General features: G+C 51.3%; 1 protein-coding gene across 5 annotated transcripts; it reads right to left on the bottom strand.

Annotated features, from left to right (window-relative positions):
* Window positions 1-6,784: 6,784 nt before the first annotated feature.
* GLYCTK (glycerate kinase) lies at window positions 6,785-22,146 on the bottom strand. 5 transcript variants are annotated; one of them, XM_049826119.1, is made up of 9 exons: window positions 21,585-22,146; window positions 20,835-20,918; window positions 20,270-20,366; window positions 18,703-18,749; window positions 15,634-15,745; window positions 13,289-13,684; window positions 12,777-12,928; window positions 10,854-11,029; window positions 6,785-10,208 (listed from the first exon to the last, which is right to left on the bottom strand). In XM_049826119.1, the coding sequence occupies exons 6-9, from the start codon at window positions 13,573-13,575 to the stop codon at window positions 9,303-9,305; spliced, it is 1,521 nt and encodes a 506-aa protein (XP_049682076.1). In that variant the 5' UTR covers window positions 13,576-13,684; window positions 15,634-15,745; window positions 18,703-18,749; window positions 20,270-20,366; window positions 20,835-20,918; window positions 21,585-22,146; the 3' UTR covers window positions 6,785-9,302. The 5 variants fall into 5 exon arrangements, with proteins under 5 accessions (XP_049682076.1, XP_049682073.1, XP_049682077.1 ...); XM_049826116.1 differs by having other exon boundaries at window positions 20,835-21,011; window positions 21,592-22,146; XM_049826120.1 differs by having other exon boundaries at window positions 13,289-15,745; window positions 20,835-21,011; window positions 21,592-22,146.
* Between the last annotated feature and the right edge of the window lie 55 nt (window positions 22,147-22,201).

The raw sequence follows: 22,201 nt of genomic DNA, 5'->3' as shown, positions 1-22,201 counted from the left end.
TTAAAGTGGCTGAGGAGGGGTGGGATGTAGTTTGTGGGTTTAGTGGAGGTTGTGCTGGTAAGTGGAGCTCAGTTAGCTGGGCACTGGGACAAGACTTGTGTCCTCCTAGGCTGGGCTTGTTGCTGGAGATGCTGGTAAAGGCAGGCAGGAGGTGAGCTGGGCTCAAGGGCTGTGCCCGAGGTGGTGCCTCTGCACGGAATTGCATGTGTTGCTTGTTTTTGGCATCACCCTGAGTTCAGGGTGGCTTTCTGCAGGGCTTACCTCTGTAGTCTGCACTGGGCCAGGGCTTTCATGCTCTTTGGGTGCTTTCTGCTAGTGGGGGGGCTGTGTCTGGGTCGTGCATCCAGCAGCTGCTGGCGGGTGGCTCCCAGGTTTGTACCCAGGGTGCTGGGGGTGATGTGCTGGGAGCCCCTTTACTCCCCCCTTAGCAGGTGTTAGCTCTGGAGACAAGAAAGGCGCTGTTACTTGCCAGCCCTCCCTGGACAAGAGGGAGGCTTCTCCCCCCTCCAGTGCCATTTAATAACTAATAGTACTAATTAATATTGCAGGATGTCCCCAACACCTTTGTCATGGAGCCCTGGCTGTGCGCCCCACAGGTCCATTTTGGCTTGCCTGCTAGTTGCCCCACAGGCTTTTGGAGCCCTTAAAGAGGGGCCGAGGCACTCGTGGCCACTGTAAGGATTTATTTGCCTGCTTTGTGTCTCCAGCCGCTGGCTTTTAGTTTTCCAAGCCAGTGGGCAATCTGTCGGTGTAGCTTGTGACAGGGTGCCCCGTCCCTGGGCTGCTGGCTTCATCTGAGGACGAAGTGCCTCAGCCTCGGTATTGCAGAAAGTCCCTGGCAAGGTGGGTGTCCCTGTGCAAGTGGTGGCATCTCCCAGTGTCGGCTGCAGAGATGGGGACACGGCATGCCCCGCCACGTGCCCTCGCATCCTGGATGCTTTACATCCCCCCTGTGCCGTTGTGCCTAAATCGGCTCCTCTCCCACAGTGGCATGTGTCCCCCCCTGCCCTCTTTCCTTGGGTGCCCGTGTCCCTGGCTGTGCCACCAAGCCCTCTTGTGCGGGCAGCCCAGTGCTGGGACTGGGAGGTGGTGGCAGGAGCTGTGCCAGCTGCCGTCACCGGCTTGTTTGCTTCAGTGCTAGTTCATTAATATCGAAGAGCTAATTAGGATTCTGCAGCCCTTCCCACCCGGCCCTCTCCTTCAGAGACTGGAGGATACTTCTTGTCTGTGGGATTTCACTGCAGCCTTGTGTTAAAAGGATTGTGCCCTGGTCTGCCCTGGTTTGCGTCCCTCTCTCTGCTCCTGGCTAATCATCGTGGCTGAAGCCCCTTGGAGCCCGGAAAATGGGAAGTGATATTTGCCAATAATCCCGCCACTCCCCTGGGCAGGCTTCTCATATTATGGGTTATTAAAAAACCAAAACCCAGGCAGCAATAACTGTGGCCTGGGGAGAGCCCAAGCACAGCTTGCTCCTGGTCAAACCCCACCCAGCAGAAGAGCCGCAGGCAGAGGTGGCACGGCACGGCACAGCCCGGTCTCGTGGAGCATCTGTAGGCAGAGCCCAGCCCCTCTTGCAAGCAGAGAAGGGATGAGGCGCAATCCTCTTGCTCCCTGGGGAGTGAGTGAGGATTCCCACGGGTCGCAGACTAAATCCCGTTTCTCCCCGTGGAGGCTGCAGGGAGCCCCGGAGGAGGCAGAATAAACCCTGCTATCGCTCCCCACGGCTCCCCACCCTGGTGCCGGCATCCCCCGGCCTCGCCGTCTTCCCCACCGCTGGGCTGGGCAGGGGCAGCTCCTGCGCTGGCATCTCCTGGGGACAGCGTAGAGCCGGTGCCACTCGCCTGCCACCCCTCTAGGACAAAACCAGCCTCTACTCCCAATTTTTTGCTTTGCTTTGCAGGGCTTTTGAGAAAACTTGCCCAGAATTGGGGAACGCTGTTTCCTCCGGGACAGGGCAACGATGCTGCTCCATCCTTTTCCATTCGGGCCTGGCAAAGAGCGGCCCAAAGTCTTGCTTCCTCATGGATGAGTTTGTCCCGTGGGAAAGTCAATCTGCAAAAGATCTGTAGTTACTTGCAATTTTTTTTTTTTGCTGCAAAAATATCTATTTCCCTGCAAGAAGTCTCAATTGCAGCTTGAAATGTTCCATTGCATGGGTTGGGGGGTTTCCTTCTGCTTTTAAGTCAACACTTCCCCTTAAAATGTCACTCAGGGAAGGCCGCTCTTTTTTAAAGCAAAAGTCTGTGATGACATTTTAAGTGGAGAAGAAAATTGCTGCTTCGTTTCAAAATGTCAACTTCAAGTGGGGTGGGTTTGTTGTTTTTTTTTTTATTCCAGTGTTTCCCAGGGGAAAAGTGAAATGGTTTAATTAGACTCAAGTAACTGTTGTCCCCCCATCACCCCCAAAATAAATCCTTTTTTTTTAACCCAATTGCTTTTTTGCAGCAGGGAAACTTTAGCCAGGAGAAGTCATGTTCCAGCAGGACTCTGCCCTGGGAAGGGACAACCCTGTCGCAGCCAAACCTGAGCCCTCTACAGCAAATTCTCTGCCACCAAACCCCACCGGGGACCTGTGGGAGAGCCTTCATCATCATCAGCCAGCTTCAGTCACTGCGGGAGGGATTAACAGCATGTCCAGGTTTTGAAAACTCTCTTCTTTCTGCTTTCCCTCAGCCTCATGCTCCTGGTTTTCTTTCATGCAGCTCGCCCTGAAAATCACTTGTGCTAGATTAGGCTAGAGACTGGAGTTATCTCCCTTTTATTTATTAGGGCAATTATACCTAATGATTCACATGCTCGTGGAGAGTAATTACTCCCAAATACAGCACTGGTGGTGTTCTTACCCAGCCTGGATACAGTGATTCACAAACACATCTCTTCGTACAATTTATCAAATGACGATCCCTTAATTGCTGATTTGCTTCAGAGGCGGTTAAGAAGCGATCGAGCACATGGCGGCCCCATCACTGAGCCCAGTGTGCTCTGGTGGGATGGTTGCTCACCCATTTCTCCCCCTGCTGTGCTGACAGCCATCACCGCTTGCCTCCTGTGTGGGTTTTGCTGGGGAGTTCGGTTGGGCCGAGCCCCTCGAGCTGTGGGATTTGGGCTTTTTGAAGAGCCGCAGTGCCTGATCCGGCAATCGCCGTGGCACAACCTGGCCGGGGAAGAGCTAGGGGTGCCCCCTTCCAGGGTGAGGACAACCCCTCTGTCTTCCCAAAATGCAGCAGCGGCATGGCTCAAACCTCACCTCTTCACAGCTCTTGGAGCAGGTGGGTGAGAACTTAGGAAATACTGATGTGGAAAACAAAACCCTCTAGGTTTTGCACCAAAAAAAAGGCTCCTGGATCCAAATTGCTCACTGTGGGACAGCTGCGAGGGATGTTTACCCCCTTCCTTGGGGTCCGGTGGGCCCCTGCCTGCACTGCCCCACGGAGGGGACATGTGGGGACCCTCGCCTGGGGACCCCTGCCTGTCTACCATGCACAGTCTGGCGGGGCAGGAGCATCCCAGAAGGGATGATGTGCAGAGTCCAACCTGCTGAGCTGCTCCTAGAGAAACCCTGACCCTGGGGATGGAGGAAGGTTTCTGGGAGTCTTTTGAAGGATATTGATGCTTCCCAGTGCTGCCTCCTGGCTTGGAAAGGCAGCCTCGAGCTTGAAGTTCCTCCTCGTGGCTTAAGGGGAGCCCAGGGTGATGGCTCAGCCCCTCCGGTGCAGCCCAAGGCAATGCTGGGGTGCTCGTCCAGAGGCTGATGACTGGCTGTGGTCTCTTGGGCCAGTGAAAAGAGTTTTTTTTGGTGCCCTTGGCGAGCAGTTGCTGCTTTGCTGTTTTTTAGCTAAAAGAAGCTCTTACCTTCTCGGTGTGTGTCCAGACTGCACTGCACAAGCCCACACCCGCCACCCATCCTCTCCTGCTGTGGGCGCTGCTCTGGATGTCCCATCCCGCAGATGCCAAAATTGCTGCCGGGGTGGGAGGTGGGAGGAGAAGCAGCAGTACAAACCCCCCTTTCTGCTGGCTGCCACTTGGCTTTATCCCCAACTTCGCTTGGGTGGGCTCCCGCAGGAGCCTGCCCTGGTCACTCCCCTACCCCAGCACATGGGGCTCCCCATGGCAGCCATGCTAGTGCCGCTTGGTAAGCGTTTACCGGGGCAATAGCTCCCTGGTTTCATTCCACCTATGTCCAACTTCTTAGCAGAGGATCTGCATTCCTTCATGCTGGTGCCTGGCCCCCTGTCAAGAGCTCCTGCAGGCAGCTGGGAGCTGCTCCTTATGGGCTGCCAGGGGATTTGTGCTCTAACAGCTGGGTGCTGACAGCTCCCTGCAACCACTCGCTCAACCCTGCCGGGCTCTCCTCGGTCAGATGGCGGAGGATGCTCTGACCACCTTTGGGAAGGGGCTGGCTCCTTCTTCTCCCCCCACCAGATGTTTGTGATGGCGCTGAAGGGTTGCGGTACCCATTGCCTTGGTGGGGCTGATAAAGCCCTGGGGATGATGGTGGTGCAAGCGGAGGGTGTCCAGGCTGGAAGAACCCCCAGAGGGTGATGCTCTGGGATGGGGATAGGCAGAGAGGAGGCCTGGGTGTCCCACAGGGCAAGTCTGGTTTCAGCTCCAAGGGGGGCCTGGGGTAGGACGCCCCCATTATCCGGGAGAGCTGGAGCAAGTGCTGACACCCCATGGGGCTCTTTCTCCAGGGGCTCTGGGGCCTCCCGTGCTTTCTCCTAGCTGAAACATTGCCTCTCTTCTCTGTTTGATGCAGGGCTCCTCTCTTTCTCCATGGACCACACGCAGGGGCTGGGGGGGGATCCTGCAGGCTCCCTGGTGCCCAGCCCCATCCCAGCGGGGGGCTGTGGCAGCCACTGCCAAGGGACTGGCCTGTCACCCCGCCAGCATGGAGCAACTTGTGGCCTGCTGTCTTGTATGGCTTTTTATTCCTATGTGATTATACATCCCACTTCATATAGGGATTGAAGCCGTGCAGTACTCCAGGGTCCTACGGCGGAGAACAGCCCCTGTGCCACAGGAGCTGGCCTCGGAGGAGCTACCAAAGCTATCCCCCAGGGTGCTGGAGGAGGGCTGCTGGCCTCAGCCTGGGTTCTGTCCTGCATCCTGGGCTCCCCAGCCCTCTCGGGGGGCAGGTGAGGGATGCCAAGCTGCTTTGGGGTGAGGATGGCACAAGCCTGCTCCTTGCATTGCATTCCTTTCAAGGGTGGGCCTGATTCCAGCTGTGCTGGTGGGCTCATCCCTGGGGAGACCCCTGCCTTGCTTTTGCCCTCCACTATCCGGGGAGATGGGCGACAGCCTCTGGCAGCATCTGGGTGCAGGCACTGGAAGGAGGCAGTACCGGCAGGACAGGGAAAGAGGAGGAAGAAGGGGAGGAGGAGGAAGAAGAAGAAGAGAAAGGAGCTGGGGAACAGCCACGGCAGCAAGGGCTGCCCAAGCATGACGCTCTTCAAAGTTTCTCAAGAGGCCTCAGCCACTCTTTCAAGGTTTGCGTTAAATCTGTCACATTAGCGAAAATACTGAAAATTACCCAGCTTGTGGAGAAGATGAAAGGCAGCCCCCTTCTGATCCCTCCATAAAGGAAGGGCCCCATTAACACCTAGTGAAATATTAGCCATTAATCAGGCTCTGTGCAAAATAAAACCATCCACATTTATCATTATTGGATCCTTAATGAAGTGATAATGGGAATGCTGGGGAGCTGTGATATTAATGTCTCCTAAGAGGCAAGAGTAGAGCCAAGGGCAGCAGCCAAGATTTTTAATTTACTGCCAAAACCTTGCGCTGTTAATAACGCAGTTACTTCTCCTGGCCATTAGCACTGTTTGGCTACAAGCAGCCCGCTTAGGAGAGCAAATCGACCCCGACTGCACCCAGGCTTTGCTTGCCTGCTCCCTGCCTAGTGGCTGGGTGTGCTTTTCCCAACATCTGTCCCTGTGTCCCCTACCCACGTACAGGGATGTGGCCAGGCAGCTGTTGGCCATCTCCACCCATTTCCCTCCTTCCTGGAGGCTGGATGTTTTGCTTTTTCCAATAAAAAGGGAATGGACTGGGAGCATCAAAACCAAGCAGCTCTTATTGTCCTCACTCTTTCTATGACTTGTCTTGTTAGGTGCAAGCACCCTAGAGCCAGGATGGCGCAGAGCTGGTCCCAGCATGGCCCGCACACTGGGATCACTTAGTGTGACCACAGTCACACTCTGGGTTTCTTCATTTGCCTGGGTAAGCTCACAGGATGCTAATATCCCATCCAGGACAGTGCGGGCAAGCTGCAAAGCCCTGCTCAGCTGTGGTGACTCACTCAAGTTCCCCATGGGAAAGTCATCGCTCCTGGCAGGCTCCAACAGCCCAGAGGCAAATCGTTACTTGGCAGGTAAGCAATGCTGTTGCATCTTTAGATGCAACTGTTATCTCACAAATCCTTGCAAAACCCGACCAGTGCAGCCCAAATGTATGCTGGCTCATGTGTGGGGTCTTTTGCTGTCAGTGAAGGCACTGCAGGACAGAGGGAGCTGGCTTTGGGCTGGAGCAGTAACAGGCAATTCTGTGCTGAACATTGTCCAGAGGAATAAAACAATGCCTTGGTTGTAAGGGGTGCACACACTCCAGAGCTCCTTTCCTCCCTAGGTAGAAGATGCGCAAGGTCCACCCAAGCAATCCCTCGGAAATGGAGCTTTGATCTATCCAGGCAGAAGCATCAGAAGAGGAAAAGTGTTTCTGTAACCTGGGTGTCCTTGGTCAACCTCCCCCTGTCCTGTTATCTCCTCATTAGAAAAGAAAGGACAAGAACAAAAACCGTATATGGAGGCCAAGCAAATATAGATGTGAAGTGCACTTCAAACAGCTCCATCCTTTCAACAAACTTTTTATTAGCATTCTCTCCTTCCCAGCACAAACTCTTTTAAATCATTAGTGAAAAGCCACTCTTTAGAAAGCAAGGAAACTGCTCAGGGTACGTGTGGTAGGCATTTCCCAGGAGAAGCCAGTGAGCGCTAGCCCAAGGTCTTCCGAACCTGACTGCAACGCATCATGAGCAGCAGCTCCAAGGACTAGCAAGGCGCTCAGCAGTGTGGCAGTCTGTGGGCAGAGCCCAGGGGTATGGTGGGCCTGTGACAGCATGCCCAGGCTGCCACGCCGGACCTGCTGCTGAAGATGCCAGCGACCCTTCTGCCAGGCATTCCAGCCCAAAACTGGAGTCACTCTGGATTTCACTGGAGTGGAATCGGACAGGAAGCATTAACAACATTTTGGAGCCAGCTTTAGCCAATTATCCTGGCCGCAGCCCATACTTTTTGGCTGTATCACTGCGGGTGTTAGTGCCCCTGCAGTGCTGGCATGCCAGGCGTGGAGGAGGCGACCTGCCAGCGACCTGCTAGCGACCTCCCGAGAAAAAAGCACGGCACAAAGCAGCTTCTCCTGCGCAACTGCCACCTGACATTACGGGGGCACAGCGAGCTTTGTAACGCTTGGCAGGTTTTCCCAAGCAGATCTCAAAGCTGTTTGCCAGCATGAGCAAGTTCAGGCATGTTACAGAAGACCTTCAGACTCAGAGGACAAATGAGATGCGTGGATGAGTTTAAACCACTGGGGTAAGACCAGGGTTTTGAAATCCCCAGGCTTGTGCCTTGACACTACGCCTGGGCTGTGGCCCAGACAGTCCAGCTGCCAGCCTGGCATTGATACCGGGCCCCGTGACGGTCCTGCTGATATCGCTTCTTGTTAGATATTGGCTTCAAAACCAAAGCAGGAGGTGTCGCATCCTCCTCAAAAATCCACCCTCTGATCCATCTTGGAGCTGGGTGCAGAACAGCTGTTCAGTGAGACACCACGACTCATGGTGTTGGCAGGACGGTGTATTTATGTCACGAGATGAGATCAGCCACACGGAGTAGGTCGGTCTGTCTGGAAAGAGTCTGAGTCAAGCGTGTCCTATTAAATTAGGGCTGGATTTTCAAAGTAGCTCAGCTCCCATTTAGGCTCTGTAACAAACAGGCAGATATTCAAAAGGAGTTGGACGTGTTGGGTCATACTGGCTGCTGAGCTGAAGTCCTTTAATATCTAGCCAAAACCGTCACCGTGCCTGTTGCTACAGGCAGAGCCCTTCTGAAAACCAGCTCCACTGTGGGCTCCACATCCTGGGAAACTCGGCTCATCTCTGCTCTCCCACATATTGCGCTGCAGTAGGTGATGAAACTGCAATAACCACTGCATCCTTATACATGCTGGGGAGCAGCTCCCTGTCAAAGCACAGCTTTGGCAGCTTTGCCCTTTGATCAGCTCAGCAGCATGGGTCAGGAGAGCTGAGCATGAAGGTTTCCTTGCCTTTTGTTCTGTGGAATTAGCAGAGTTAATCAGAGTGACAGCGACTTCTGCCTCAGCGTAGAAGAAAGGTCAGTGGCTCAGGCTGGATGCACGACTGTTTTCTGGGCAGTTGGAAAACAACACCCTGAAAGCTCATAGCATACACACTGCTGGCATGGAAGGTCTCCTGACAGGGATCAGCAGGGAAGATGTCCCTGTGGAGGGAAGGAGGCTGGAGGAGAAGGGCTCCACTCAGCTAGCTTGCCACTGCACCTCAATCATCTCCCTTCTTATGCTGCACAGTGGATGTTTACCACCCTCTGTTTCACTGTCACTATGCGCTGCTTTTGTGTCACGCATCCAGTATCAAGTGCTCTTTAGCCACGCTGCTGGGTATGCATCATGCTGGTCTTGGGGTCCCTATGTTGCCTCGGGTACTCTGGTGTGGTAGGAGCTGCAGGGCACTGCGCTGGTGTGTGGAGCAGGTCCTGAGTGTCCCCTTCCCACTGTGCCCCCCCAGCACCTCCATGCCTCCAGCTGGGCAGGCCTTGCTATTGGTTTTACATCCTTCAGTCACTGTATTGCACTCCTATGAACCTGCAAAAGCCCGCTGCTGAGCTGCTCTTGAGCTGGGGTCACTGGGGGTGCAACAGCTGCAGTGAGGGCTCTCCCTGGCAGCCTTACCATGGCCTCTATTTCCCCACATCTTTTAACTATAGTTGAAGCAGTCACAAGTGTGGTGGCTCTCAGAAGAAGTGTTAAATATGTCCTTCACGTCTGTAATGTGACCTCTTTCTTACCTTCCTCTGATCCCAATTACAAGTTCTTGCTTCTGCTGTGGACATCCACTCGTGTCTAATTAGTGGATTCTTTCTGTCAAAGGTATTAGCATCCTTGACAGCAAGCCCTAATTTAAGTAGTTTGTATTTGACTGCAGTGTTGATGACTTCATTTACCCCTGCTCCTAATTAAATGCATCTGGATATCTGCAGAGGGAGCTCTCATGATCTCTCTGTGGCTCTAATTAAAATGGTCTGGATGTCCATGACATTGGTGCCTGTCAAACCTGTCACCAGGAGGTGACGCCCACCTTGGAACTGGCTGAAGAATGTATAGGAGTCATTGTTGCTGAGAAAGGCCTCCACATCAAGGCCCTCCTGCAGCGCCTCATCCACCAGCTCCAGGCTGCAGAAGGCCCCTGCCGCCTCTGTCGGCCCATCCTGCCCGTCCGTTCCCCCGCTGAGGAAGACAATCTCACACCTGCCTGGGGGGCTGCTGGTCTCCATGGCCTGTGCCCTGTGCAGCCCCAGCCCCACACGAAGGGCCAGCTCCTGGTTCCTCCCTCCCTTGCCAGTACCTTGGAGCTGAACTGTGGTTTCTCCACCGGCCAGGATGCAGACTGGTCTTTCAGGCCCTAATCCTCGCAGGGCACGTAGAAACTCAGCAAGGTTCAAACCTGGGATCTCTAGCTCTGCGGCCAGCTGCAGGAGATTCCCCCTCACCTTGTCACTCAGGGGTCCTTCTCCAAGGCCGGCGAAGCCCAGGCAGACCAGCCGGATCAGCTGGCAGTACAGCGTGGCGATGCGGCTGACTTCACCACAGACTGCTGTGCTCAGAATCAGAGTGGCGTAGCCCAGGCCCTCAGCTTGGCATTTGGCCTCATCTAAAGCCAGCGTGTTTGATCCGATGATGATGTTGCAAACGTGGGAGTAGTCTTCTGGAGCAGTGGGCTTGGAGGGAGAGCTAGACAGGACCGTTTCCACTGACTTGGGCAGGTTGAGCAGCAGGTTGTATTTGGTGAGTATCTGAAGGCAGTCTTGGACACTGTGGGAGTTGGCAGCAGTGGGCCCACTTGCTATGATGTCCACGGGGTCACCAATAACATCAGAAAGGATGAGGCTCACCACCTACAAAAAGAAATGCCCATGGATTATCGTGGGAGGCAGAGACAGGTGACCGCACAAAAGCCCTGGCATAAGTACTGCTCTGAGTTACACTTATGCCACCCTCATGTCAAAGCAGATGGAAATGGGGCAGATCTTGGCCCATTTTTGTTTTACAGTCCCATGAGTGTCACCTTGTCCTTCTTGAACCTACAGATCTACAATGTCCTTGATGCTGGACCATCACGTTGGAAGATGTAACCCGTGACACTGCACTTGTCACGAGGCTGATAACCTAGTGTGGGTTCAGCGATGGCACGTGCTGAGAACAGTCCCCAGGGGAGCCAACGGTCAGACCCAGCCTCGAAAACACTGTGATGGAGCACCAGCACATTGGAAGTGCCTGCTGGGTGAGGGCTGAGGTCTGACGAGAGTGGTGTGATGGGATGGCTGATGTTTGCCAAGTCTGAATTCCCTCTCTTCCATCTGTCTCCTTGAGAGTTTGGGTCCTCAGTGAAATCTAAGCCACAGAGTCCCAAAACAGTGTTGCAAAGGTTGTTCGTTCAGCGATGAAAAAACCCTGCAAGCACGCTCAGGTCAGTTAATTAAACCCCTATTTTGAGGGCAGATGGGTGACCTCTGGGCAAGCAGGTGCTTCCCCTTTGTTACCTGTGCAGGGTATGCAAGCCGGGCTAGCCCTCCACCCTTCAGCAAGGACAGAGTCTTCCGGACAATATTCAGCTCCTGTATGGCAGCTCCTCTGGAAGCCAGCATCTTTGTGAGTTTCTCCTTCTCTTCAAGGAGGATGGGAGGGATGGGAGCAGGCAGTAGGGCTGATCCACCCCCTAGGATACAGAAGAGATGGCAAGGACATCAGGACAGCAGGAAAAGGAGGACAGTCTTCACCAATGGGTTTTAATCACTGCTGACCTGCACTGTCTGCAGTCAGCTACACTTCACCTGGGCAGCGTAAACCTCATGGGACCAGGGTACCACGTGCCTGCAGGGTTGCGGGGATGACAAAGAAGGGACAGCAATTATTATCCCCACTACCTGAGGCTACTAGTGTGTCATCAACACTGATTTTCAAGGGCTACCTGGATGGGTGAGGAGGGAGCATGGCCTCCATGACTCGCACAGCAGTCAGCGCTAAGCAGATGGAGACACTGCCTGCTTTGCTGCCTCCATTTATTCAGCATAGTGTAAGAACACCAGCTATGGCTGCAGCAAGATTGGAAACTGCTGAACTGCACTCATCTAGGCCTGGGAGGAAAGGAAAGGAGAGAATAATGCAAAGGACAAAGCATGCCCAGAGTCCAGGGTGTTAGCCTCATCAATGGGAATCCTGTCTGATACAAGTGGGCATTGGAAATGTGGAAAAGAAGGCAAAGCAAAAAGGTTCTAATGGAAAAGCGGAATGAATGGAAAATACAGAGTAGAAAGGAGCAAGATCTGAGCAGAGAGTGAATGTGCACAGAAGTACAGCTGAAAGCTACTGTCAAAAGGCAAAGCCTGCTCAGAGGTTTGAGACAAATCAGCATCAATAAAACATGATGAGCAAGAAAAACAAATGCAAATGCCTGTGTTTCAGTCAATAGCCAGGGATCTAGCTGACAGGCAGGAGCAGTTGGGGACCGGCTGCTATGTGGGAGTGCACATGCATAGGGAGTCACAGCCACGGGGAGATCCTGTACAGGCTCCCTGAAGGGCTGAGGAGTCTCTTGGAGATCCCCGTAGCCAAAGGACAGGAGGAAGCCCAAGGGAATCCCTAGCAAGCAGCTAGATTCCAGTTGCTTGAGTGTTTACCTAATGGCACTACTCTCTCTGCACCAGATCAGGCTCCAGCACCCACAGAGGAACAATCGCTGAGCAGAGGAGACCAAGGCATTTCTACAGAGCTGCTCCAAACCCCTGCATGCTTCTGCCCTGTGACACCCACTCACCCAGCTGAGCTCAGGCTGGGGTGACATCACTGCATCCCTCTGATGCACAATATCCTCCTTCCTTACACAACTCTGGTTCTGGGGACAGTCTGGGGGCCCAGCAGCCAGCACCTAGGGGTGTTCAGGGCTGACCCTGCAAGGTGTGCAGCTCACTGTTGGAACCTGGGGGCCTCATTTCCACTGGTCGGGAAACAGCAAAGCCCTGGGACCAGTCAGTCCCAAATCTCAGTTTACAGACTCATGCCCCTGCACAAATTTGGAGTATGCAAGTCCACCAACAGATTGCTTCTCCAAGTCTGCATCCCGAAATGTATGGAGGAGCAGGAAGAAAGCGACTCCTTGCCAAGGGGTGAGAGCAGCTAGCAGGCTGTGCCCAGAAGTGCCATCTGAGTGGTGGCACAACCGCAGCACCCGGCCTGTGCAGCTCAGCCTCTCCCCAGTGCTGGGAGGCAGCGTGTCCACTGTGCCCTCCCCTGCTGCATCCCTGGAGAAAGGCTGGCACGAGAAGGGAGAGGAAAAATCACAGAGGTGCAAGTGTCAGTGCTGAAAGGGCTGGCACGGCACAGGGTCTCCCCTGCGGCATAGCCATGTGTGGGCAGGCATCTAGAGGGCCATCAGCAGACCCCATTCCCTGGGATCCCCACGCTACCTGAGATGAGCACAAGGAGCAGGTCATCTGCAGTCAGGCCCTCAGCCAGCTCCTGTATGGCAACTGCTCCCTTCAGAGCCTCTGAGTCTGGGAGGTTGTTCTTGGCACCTTCGATGACCTGGATTTTGCTGTGTGGCTTCAGGAGCATCTCCCTGGTGAGGTAAGAAAGGCCATCACACCACTGACATGTACCTACACAGGAAGTCAGGCTGTTACTCAGCAGGGAAATGGCCCTGGTGCACCAGAGGTGCACGGTGAGTGACCAGGACAGGGAGGTGGCCGAGTGTCTCTTCCCCAGGGCTGGGGAGGGAGCACATCCAGTGCAAGAGACAGGCTGTGTCACTGGTGCCACTGGGACATGATGGTTGCTGAAGACCAGGGTGGTGTGGTGGATGGGGTGGGCACCAGAGTGAGGGCAGCTGGAAAGGACTGAAGGGGTTCACAGCAACATTCCACAGAGGACAAATCTGGCAGCCTACCCCCCCAAGCTGTCCACACACAGTCCCCCTTACTGCATTCCTGCTCGCTGCAGGCTCTCCTGAATGCCTAGTGGCACACTGATGATCCCCCGAATGAGGTGGTCTCCCAGGACCTCTTCTGCTGCCGCAGCCATCCCCAGCACAGCTTTGCCAAAACCCACCAGGTACAGGTCCCTCTTCACTGGAAAGGCCTGGCCCTTCACCACCAGCTGAGGGCACCTGTCTCCCTGGAGCTTCACAGCCCTCTTCAGCATCGGAGCCGGCTGGACGGTGCCCACCGCGCTGCGGAATAGGGACAGTGCATGCTCGCGGAGGGACATGCTGCACAGGGTGGCTGGGCTGACTCAATCTACTTGATGGGGTGGGCTTGTACACACTCTGCTGACACTGGCAAGTCCTTGAGAGCTGGGGCAGCTGGCACCCTCCAACCTGCAAGGGAAAGTGAACACTAGCAGGAGAGACAGGGCTGTCATAGGGAGAGTATGAACATGAACCATGGAGAGCTCTAGTTCCTGTTTCCTCTCGATGAAGGTACCATATCAGCAGCATTTGCAAACCTCTGCCCAGGCAGGAGGGAGGGAAGGACAGTGTCACATTCAAACTACCTGTCAGCTTGTGGTTTCTCTGCAATCCCATCACCTCCCGTAAGGAAGGTGAGCCCTGCCACTCAGCTTTGCTATCACTGTAGATTTGCCACTGGCAAGCCATTCATTTCTATTTGCTCAGCACTTGATGCCTTTCCAAACTGTGGAAGCTGCTCTCTGTCCTGGAGAGAGCAGGGTGTCTGGGTGGAACAGCTTTTCACTACATTAACTCCCTTCCTTGTGTTAGCCAAATGCTGATCTCATTCTCTGGCTGTGCATTGCCCCATGTGTCCCTGCAGCATCAGGCACAGAATTAGGAGAAACAACAGGCTTGCTGGCTGCCTGATCCCTTGCTGCTGGTGGCCACAGAGAGACCAGTAATGAGGTTTCTCCACCAAACAGCAAATTAACACAAGGCTTCATTCGCCTTTGTTTTTTTTTAGTCCTCTCATTATCCATTAAAATCACATTTAGAGCCCAAATAAGACTTCAGATCTGGGCAAAGTTGCCAGCCATGTCTGTGAAAGCCCAACTGAGGTAGTCTCCACTGAGTATTAGCATTATATGCAACAGATCTGCGTGTGGACTGCAAGATCTCAACTGCTCAAGGGCAGACACTTGTCTTGACAGAGGAAAGGCAGCCCCTGCCAGCACACATGCATCTATTCCCTCCTAGCATTTCTCCTTCCTTCTGTTAACTGGCAGCAGGTTCACTGCTGGTTTCTCAGGATCAAAGATCCTTGTGATCTGTGTCTCTCCTGCTCATCGCAATTATGGTGCAGGCAATTCAGACAGGGTGCCAGGAGGCAGAAGCAGCCTGGGCAACACACTCGATCACAGACCCATTCAAATTACCTGAGGGAGTTAATCCTCTCTAGTAAATGGATGTGTTTCAGTGCAAGGCCAGCGGCTGGCTTCTTCACAAGTCCAGAGGTCTCTTTGTCCTAACACTCCCATAGCATTGCAAGGTGTTAATCATTAAGCCAGACAAGCTTTGCAACAGCTCCTCTGGGTCTAAATCTGCCTTATTTTGCTGCAAGGACCCAAAGGCTCTGTGAAAACCTCTGCACAACCACCTTCTTAGGCAATGAAACTTGGACACATTCCAAAATCTATCGGATAAGGGATTTGCAGGTAAAACTATACGGAGAATCATAGGTTTGCCAGAGAAAAAAATCCAAGAATCATTTAAGTTGGGAAGTAGCCTTAAGATCATTGAGTCTAACCGTAAATGATTCAATGCTTAGGAGAAACAGATTTTAAAGGCAAAACCGAAGGCAGATAAACTACCTGTCTATACTCTCTTTAGGTCCTGGTCAGAAGGGCTGCCTTTTCAGTCAGGAGGAGAGAGAAGAACAAAAGACAGCGTTTCCTGACCACTTTGTTACTAGACTCTTAACCTTCATGGCAGCTGATGCTGCCAGCAGTTTAAACCACTGAGCCTCAGCCCTCTTACAATGAGGGCGAGAGTAACTGTGCTAACACCAGTGAAGTCAGCTGTACACCTCTCAGGAACTGAGATTAGCATCTCCGTTCCCAGCAGGTCTCTGATTCACCTGGCAGCATAGCGCAATCAGAGGAAGGTGTTACAAAACAGAGGTGCATCATGCCCCAGGTCGCCTCGTCTGAGCTGCAATACAGGGTTTGCAGAAGTGGTTGAAGAAAAAGACTTAAATGGAGCCAGGGGAGTTTGAGAAAATAAAGCCCCAAAGCTTTTAACAGGCTCTGTCTCTGCTGTGATGTTTCTGTGCACGGCTGACCCTAAAGAACCAGGGGAATTGAGCACAACCAGACCTGCAACTGTGGCTTCTGTCACACGTGCCCTCCCAGCGGCTCCGTTCAGCTCCAACTCCAGACACGACACAGCAGGCGCGAGTTGTTTAAAAGCAATCCTCTCCTACTGGAGCTGAAAAAAATAAATGCCAGCTTAAATCATCTGGCACTTGTGTACATACTGCTAATGCTTGCTCTGGAAAGCATTTCGCTACAATAGCAGGCATGTAATCTGTTTTCTGCACTCTGAACTCAGATTATATTTTAACCATTGAGGCCTGATCCAGAGTCTGTTGAAGTCAGCACACATCTTTCCATTGCTTCTGAGGATTTTAGGGCACGCTGCCTGACACTGATCACAGTGCACGGGTGTAAACGCAGAGTAAATCCAGTGTAAAACCCCCTTGCACTCAGAGGTTATCCAACTTTACACCAACGCAACAGAGAGCTGAATTTGGCACAGGCCCATTAGCTTTGGAGGTCTTGGTGTGTAACTCTACTCCTTGTCAGCTCTGATTAGACATGCAGGCTCACTGGAGGCTCCCCTTGGAATGGGGGTGCTGCTAATGATGCCACAAATCCATTTTTATGTAATTTATTTATACAGTCTCAGGCACTGGGTACTAAATATCATCAGAGAACAGCTATAAATCAGTGCTATGAAATCCACTGTAGATATTAACAAAAAATAAAACTCCTACTCATTTTACTAGGGCTTTAAAAACAAGATCAAGAGAACTGAACATCACCCCACACCAAGGCATAGGCAGCCTTGGAAAGAAAAATAATCCAAATGGCAGCTCTCAGACTACCTCTATGAATGGTGGGTCCAGAAATGATGTAATGGCCAGTTAGCTGCTGCGTATTGCATGTGGGGAAATTACATCCTCATATCCCTGCATTCTCCCACTGCTGGCTGGGAGGAATCTGGGCTGGGAGAAGGGGCTGATGATGTGACTCATACTGCTTCATGCACTAATCTTTGTTCCCCAGATTCTCAGGGAAATCACATAGGGATGAACGAGCCCTCTTCTACATGGATGTAAGGCAACATGCTATAGGCACTAGTGGGGCTCAGGTTTTACACCTTCCCTTTGTCCCTGCTTGGGATGATTTGGAGTTGGGGTATAGATATTTTTTTGAAAAGTTTTCTAGAAGTTCGCACTAAGCTTAGGAGGAAAATGATGCTAAGAATTGCCTGTTCTAAAGAGAGCAGGAGGACTGTAAGGGGTTTAGGTTAATCCCCTTTAAATGAAAGCTTCCTCAGCTTTCATTGATGAATAATGTTCACCCTCTACATACTTGTTTGCGTGCATTACCACTATAAGCTCTTTCTTCATAGGGCTCCTCCTAAGTCTGCAGAAATTTCCACTGTTAACTCTCACAACAAAAAGCAGCAGAACCCCAGCTCCTCATTTTCCCCTTCTCTGGGAAAGAGGGAGGGAGAGGAGCTGGACTGTGATAAAATACAGGCAAAGCACTCATTTGCATTACCTTTCATTAACTTTTTAATTAAAGCAATTCTGCAGGCAAAGAGCCAAAGTCAGAGGGAGACAGAAACAATCCAGCACTAGGGGCAGAAATGTGGTAAGCTGCCAGGTAAATTGGATGGTGGCATGAGACCAAAAGCATGGACATTGGGGGGCATAGTCTGAGCCATAAACTAGGAGTCACACTGGGGAGGAAAACAGTGAACAAATGAGCTGGCCATGCCCGTGCAGTGAGAAAAATGAGCCAGCACCTTGCTCCATGGCAGGTACTTGAAAGCCAGAAAAATATTGCCTTCTAGGGGCCAGTCTGCCATTGCTGGATAAAGCTGAGCTATTCCAGGTGCTGTGGTTGGAGGTTTGTTCAAGGGTTTGCCTCACAGGTTTGTGGTTTTCTTGAAGTTGGGGCAATTGGGCTTGTTGCAGGGCAACCCAATCACGCATCCTGAGCGTTTCAGGTGCTGCAAGATTGGAGGATACTGTATATTAATGCTCTGGGATGGCTAATTTAACTGAGATCTTCAGGGGCCTAAGTTAGTGTATTTTTAATGTCATCGGGACTTCTCTGGATTTCTCCCAGTGTGGCAGTGATTGGTGGCTGGCCCACTGTGTACAGGGTCAACTCCAAAATCCCTGAGGGGCTTGGAAAAAATTTGAGATGGCACTGGATCAAACCCCAATCGTTCAAGGATAATTTTGAGCTCAAGCTCTAAAAGACAGATTACATCTTTGTTACAGCAGTAAACTACCAGACACAGCAAGTTTCAGCAGTGTCTCTTGCTACTCGTTTTTCTTGCTACATGACTTTCTTCTGGCCTCTTGGTACGTAAATTACCGTTAGACTCACCGAGGCTTACCGCTTCCATTTTTCATGCATTACCATGGGAGCCTACCTACGAAGTACAACAGAGTGGAGATTTTACTGCCTTAAACTCCCATGTTCCCACTTACTGACACATCTTTTCTATCATTTGATATATCAACTTTAATTTGCCTGGTGAGCCCTGCTCAAACTCAAACTTGCTGGTCCCAAAAGCATTACAAGAAAATTTTCCAAGAGATGCACTGAACCCAGGAGGAAAACAAAGCAGTGAAGGTTTGTTCCAAGTGACTATTCTGGGAGGATTAGATGGGGGATTTTTCAAGACTAATCTCTTTAAATGAAAATTTCAGAATTTGATTAATTTTCTAATCTGCACATGGATTTGCATAAAATTACTGCACTGCCTCATTCACATTTTGTAAAAGAGAAAATGTCTGCAGCCAGGATGGACCAACTCATCACTGGTCAGCTGCGAAGGGTCCAGTACACAAGTGGGTGTGCAGGGACAGGGTGAAAGGTCATTTTGCCCTCGGTCAATGTGGTGCTCCTGCATCCATAACTGGGAAAGAGGGTGATGGTGGACAGAAGCAGGAAGATGAGACCAGAGATGCACAGATGGTTTGCCAGGCAGGCAAGGGAGAAAGTAGGATGGAGTCTGAATACCTTCGTTTCAAGAATATGCTGAGCTCTGGGAAACCCAGGAGTCCTAATTTCCAATACACAGCTTTCTGTATGTTCCTTGGAAAAGAAATATGTTGCTCTCATGACTGATTTACTCACCAGGAAAGTGTCAACAGGGTCTCTTTGCCTTTGATGGGGAATGTAGCCTAAGGCCAAACACAGGGAAGATAAGTGTTCTGTTCAGCATTTTATATATATAGATCAGTATCATTAGTAAAAAAATTAACTGGATTTGACATATGCATCTTACTAGTTTTTCTAGGTCACACTCCTTTCACTCCCTATATACCTCTTGGAAATGATTTTCCCATGCACTGGGGATTGCAGGGAAGAAAAATTTTTCACTAAAAAATCCTTCTGTAGCTCAACATAGAACAGTACTACCCTGAAGCCAAGTCCATGCCAAGTCTACTTCCTTTCATGCTGTAATTTCTCAAACTCCCTATTCTGAGTCAACTTGCAATCAAAGTTGAGAGTCATTTAAAATGCAGAGAAGGGTCATAGTATTCTAGAGAAGATGAAAAGTTGCCAGCCTTGAGGACTGGAATAATAGAAAGGGGTCGAAATTCAGTATTGCAAAATACAAGGTCATGCTCTTTGGGATTAATAGCAAAAAAATATGAGCTCCTCAGTTGGAAATAACATAAGAGGAAAAAGAGCCAGGAATATTAATCAGTCACGGGATGACAATTACGGCTGCCCTCTAGGCTGAGACAAGAGGCTACAGGGAAAGCAGGAAGTGGCAGATGTAACCTACCTTGACTTTAGTGAGGTTTTTGACACCATTCTGATGAGCATGCTGAAGAAGTGTGGGCTGGGCAAACACGCTGCTAAAAAACAGCTTGACCACTGGGCTCAGAGAGTAGGTATCAGTGGCTCAGGGTCTAGTTGACAGCTGGCAGTGAACAGGGACTCTGTTGGGGTTCATATTGCCGCATGGCTTCATTCAGTGACCTGGAGAGTAGCACAGAGTGCCTAACTTGGGGGAAGTGCTGACACACCAAATGGTGGAGCCACCTTCCAGAGGAACTGTGATAAACTCAACGTCAGGGCCAACAAAAGCCTCATGATGCTCACCAAGGAGACGTGTGAAGCTGTGCTGCTGGGGCAGGATGCCCATGCATCAGGGTGGGCTGGGAACCAAGTGGTGCAAACAACTAAGGAGCAATCTAATAGCAGCTACCACTACTTGAAGGGTGGTTATAAAGCGGAGATGAAACCTTCTTGGTAGTGGCAGAAAGTTTAAGGAACAATTGCCACAATTTGCAAGTCAGGACGTTCACGTTGGACAAAAAGTTCTTTATAGAGAGCACAGCACAGTATCAGGCCACTCAGAGAAGCTGTGGTTTCCACACTAGGTGGTTTTCAGGATTTGGCTAGACAAATCCGTGGCCAAGCAGATCTTGTGCTGGTGATGGTCCTGAACTGAGCAGGAGCACAGAGCAGGCAGCTCCCGAGGTCCCTTCTCCCCACGCTTCTGTGATTCCATGTTGTAACAGCAGGGACAGGGTTCAATGCTCCAGAGCATCATGCTTAGTTTCAAGAGCCCATAAAGAGATGCCAAGCTGTGGGATGCAAGTCCTTCACACCTCCACAAGCCTTCGGTCATAACCGTTACCCACAGAGAATCACCACTCCCAGCAGAGTCCAACAGAAATATATTCACCTGAGCAGTGCTGTCTCCAGAAGCATCTCTCTGAAATTCACATCCACCCATCTGAGCAAGCACAGGTCTGTCTGTATTGTGCAGGTTACGGTGGTATCTAATACAGAAATGCATAGGTAGAATGACTACATCGGATCAATATTACTCAACCAGCAATTAAACATTTTTTCCATTAACTAGTTTTGCAGGGGCATTATCCATAATTCCTACTTAATATGACATCTTGCTAGGAGATCCAATTATCCTGCCAGATAAATTCCAGCTTGGTATAAACTGACAAACTAAGTTCCAATGATTAGGAAGAAAAGCAGAAGAAAGAATAAAAAGGGAGTGACAAAATATCAAATCAACAACCCACGGTGTTATACAACTCTAAAACTTAGCTAAGTATTGTAGGTGTTTTGAAGTAAATTGTCTTATGATGGCATTGGTGAGTCACCTTCAGGGCCCACATGAGATAAGCCAGGCTTTGATCATGCAATTTACAGTGTGCAAGAGGCCTACCATTCTGCACTTCTCTAAAATCTCTCATCACACAAAAATCAATTGTAGGTTTTGAACTGACCTGCAGTGGGGTAGCTGACCCTGAGACCCTCGGAAGTAATGAAGGCATCTTTTGTCGAGTCTCCCTAGACTCCGGTGTGAAAACCTTGTCTCCGTTTCAAAGTAAAAATCAGTGAATCATTCTGATGAGCCAATCCCATCACAGCATGAAACGGTGAAATGTGTTAGACGTCTAAACCTGTAACGGTGAACTCTAGTAAGCAAACAGTAAGAGCAAGTAATCTAAGAAAAGACTTTTGTTTCACTAAATCGTATATGCACATAAAATAATTAAGCATGTTTGAATGACGTGCAAGCAGATCTTCGACAATAGTTCCCGGACTTCTGTTGTTTGACCACAGGAGGGCAATATTATTCTAAAAGCAAAATCAAACTCTGTACTGGAGACTATGAAAGGAAAATGCAATTAACATTTATGAAGGCACTTACAGTTTATGTTTTTTTCTTTTGATTCTGAGTTTCTGGGGGACTGAAATGACAAAAGATCTGGTGTTCTTCTGAAGTTAAAATAGTGGTGTGCTGGAAATCTTCGGGGGGGGGTGGGGTGGTGTAGAGATTCTCACAGCTACTGTTACACTCCAGGAGTAACTTTTTAAGTAAAGAGATATACAGAAAAATGAACACAGAGCCTGGCATCACTACAGAAGAAATTAACAGCTCCAAGGTGTCTGTATTGGAGCACCAGCCTCAAAAGCCAAGGCATCTTTTTCTCAAAGGTTACCAAAGGGTGTGCTGCTCATCTTTATCCAACGCCTTACATGGTTTAAGACTGTAGCGCTGTGGCTGTGGTGTTCCTCTAGTACTGCTCAGGAAGCCAGTTTTTAGAAAAAAAAAAAATACCGGGAAATAAAAATGTGTAATAAGTGAACTGAAAGCAGGGGAAAAACGAATGAGAAAGCGATCACTGTGTGTTTCAAAGGAGCGGGGCCTGGCCCTGGCCTCGTAGCGGGTATAGATACAGGCGGGAACGAACCCAGCCGTTACAGAGCAGCCCCCGGGGAGGGACCCCCCCCGCCTTGTCACTGCGGGTCCCCTACGGGACCCGCCGGGAGGCCGCTCGCCCCCTAAATGCCGCTTTCTCGCTAGTTGCCACGGGAAACGCGGAAAAATACGTTAAATTCTGTATCGGGCATATTATGCGCAGCGTAAAGCTCGCCCGGGGTTCCCTGGAGGCCGCGGGAGCGCGCAGGCCCGGCGGCGGGAGCGCGGCTTCACCTCACGCCCCTCGAGCGACGCCGGGCGGCCCCGGCCCTACCCGGTACCGGAAGTGACGGCCCCCCCCCCCGCGGCGCGAAGCCGTTGCCCGCTCTACGGGATGACGTCACGCCCTCAACCCGCCTTCCCCCCACCCCGCGGGGGCACGGCTGA

The sequence above is a fragment of the Accipiter gentilis genome, chromosome 23 (genome assembly GCF_929443795.1).
Source record: "Accipiter gentilis chromosome 23, bAccGen1.1, whole genome shotgun sequence".
Taxonomy (NCBI): domain Eukaryota; kingdom Metazoa; phylum Chordata; class Aves; order Accipitriformes; family Accipitridae; genus Astur; species Astur gentilis.
The sequence above is the reverse complement of the archived record's forward strand: the minus strand, read 5'-3'. Positions and strand labels throughout refer to the sequence as shown.